Genomic DNA, 2,500 nt, shown 5'->3' with positions numbered 1-2,500 from the left:
TCTGATAGCGAGTCGACTTTGATTTATTTACATTTTATGTCTCTGCTTTTATTGTAATATGTTTGAAACACTGGTTTAAATGGTGTGAAGCTGCAGGGTTTTCAACCAGGGGTGTGTGGAGATTTGACTCTTAAAAAAATCATGGACATGTTTCGAATCGGTTAAATGGTCTTGATAACAATAGCCACACTTGTGCTCCTCCGGTCAGAAATGACGCATTGGAAATGAGCGCGAGGCGAGTTTCCTCTAGTGGAAGCGATCGGTACTGCAGTCGAACACACTCTCACTGAAAGCGCATTTACTGAGATATCAAGCTCACACCTAGCCTGGGTTTCCCCATACTGCCTTTGCGCAGCGCGATTTTATTCACGCTGAAAGGCCGTCTGGATACCATGGACCAGATTTTCGCCTCATCTAGGGAACCAATCACAGAACGGGGAGGGAGCAGCAAGTCGATGACGACATCTATGCGACACAACTAAGCAGTTTGTTTATATCCATATATACCTTTGACCCTCACGTTTATCTTGCACAAACGGCAATAGTCACTGAACGTCATTGTTTACACAAAAATATCTTACCCATCGTCTTCTTCCTTGTCTAATTTCTGTCGCTCTACATACGTCATCTGGTATAATGGAAACGATTGGCTATGAGCTACGTACAGGCACTTTAGATAGACATTCTTAGCACCCAATAAACGGCGCCTCAAATACGAGAAAATTAACACGTGGTTCCCAGACCCAAGTCTCAACGAGAATTCTAGCTCACACCTGGAACACAACTTGTTTAGATTTATAACTTTGATTTTCTTGCAGTTTTAGAGTAAAACGTGTTTTTGTAAGTATATATTTCACATCAAAATTGAAAATAGTATTTTTGAGTAAGTTCACTTTTTAAAAAATGTTTACACTTCAATAATAATCTGCCAAGTGTTAAAAAGACCAGTGTTGCGGCTCCTCTCTTCCCAGTCTGTCAGTAACGCTCTGTTTACTTCCTGTCTCTATGAAGCCCCGCCTCCTGAAAAGCACTCTGTGCTCTGATTGGTCGGCTGGAGCAGTGTGTTGTGATTGGTCGAGCGCTTCGAGTGTGTTTGGGAAATGTTTATGCTGAACTTGTGAGGGCGTATATAGGGGAATATTATCACAGCCTACTAGTGAAGACGTTTTACTGGTCTTCATTAAATCAGCCAAAGCATGTTTTTATTCAAATCTAGTGTTTTGCACATGTTTCTGTGTGTGTGTGTGTGTGTCTGTGTGTGTGTGTGTGAGTGAGTGTGAGTGTGAGAGTGAGTGAGTGAGTGTGTGTGTACTAGTACTAAGAACTCAAAACACCTTCTGTGTTGCACAAGAGCATTTACACAGGATTAACTATCCTAAAACTGGATGAACTTCTAGGAAAAGCCACACACACACACACACACACACACACACACACACACACACACACACACTTACTTTTACTCACCTGTGAATCTGTTTCCTTGAATCTCAGACTGGTGTGTCAGTCGTGTGACACACACACCCTCACACTCCGGCAGATGTTCCCGCAGACGATCCATGGCGTTCCAGACCCGAACATTAACATCAACCTTCACACAGAAGTAGGTCAGAGACGAGACCCACTTTCTGATCAACACACACACACACACACACACACACACACACTCTCACTCACACACATACACACACACACACACACTGACTCAACCATCATGTGCTGCTGCGAGACACACACACACACACACACACACACACACACACACACACACACACACACACACACACACTCACACACACACACTCACACACACACACACACACACACACACACACACACACACACACACTCTCACTCACACACATACACACACACACACACGCACACTCTCTCTCACTCACACACACACACACACACACACACTGACTCAACCATCATGTGCTGCTGCGAGACACACACACACACACACACTCTCACTCAACCATCATGTGCTGCTGCGAGACACACACACACACACACACACTCTCACTCAACCATCATGTGCTGCTGCGAGACACACACACACACACACACACTCTCACTCAACCATCATGTGCTGCTGCGAGACACACACACACACACACACACTCTCACTCAACCATCATGTGCTGCTGCGAGACACACACACACACACATATTCTCCATATTTTCCACCCTTTTGATTGATTTTTAGGTAACATGTTTACATTAGTTAAAAACATCAGTTAACATGAACTAACAATAATAAATAGTTGTAAAGCATTTCATAATTTTAGTTAATATTCATTTCAACATTTACTAGTATATTTTTTAAAAATCAAATGTTATATCTGTTCAACATAATTTAATAGACCTGAGCTGATCAATAGTAATAAGCACTACAACAAATGCACTGCTCATTGATAATAACTAATATGACATTATTGTAAGCGATACCGATTTTTATTTATTTATTTGCTAAATTGTGCTTGTGTTTCTTATT

At 42.1% G+C, this 2,500-nt stretch overlaps 1 protein-coding gene across 11 annotated transcripts in view; it reads left to right on the top strand.

Annotated features, from left to right (window-relative positions):
• mafgb (v-maf avian musculoaponeurotic fibrosarcoma oncogene homolog Gb) overlaps positions 1–2,500 on the top strand; it is a 24,128-nt gene that overhangs the window by 9,985 nt on the left and 11,643 nt on the right. For 4 of the 11 annotated variants that reach the window (XM_079597887.1, XM_079597888.1, XM_079597890.1 and 1 more), the window contains exon 2: positions 1,495–1,603. The exons of 4 other annotated variants lie outside the window; for them this stretch is intronic. In XM_079597887.1, coding sequence (XP_079454013.1) covers positions 1,541–1,603 — 63 coding nt within the window. In that variant the 5' untranslated portion in view covers positions 1,495–1,540. Of the gene's footprint in view, positions 1–1,494; positions 1,608–2,500 lie in introns of all 11 variants that reach the window. 3 more of the 11 variants (XM_079597884.1, XM_079597885.1, XM_079597886.1) reach the window with 1 other exon arrangement.

Source organism: Phoxinus phoxinus (assembly GCF_949152265.1).
Source record: "Phoxinus phoxinus genome assembly, chromosome: 22".
NCBI classification, from domain to species: Eukaryota; Metazoa; Chordata; class Actinopteri; order Cypriniformes; family Leuciscidae; genus Phoxinus; species Phoxinus phoxinus.
Note: the sequence above shows the minus strand (reverse complement) of the source record. Positions and strands in the feature narration are given on the sequence as shown.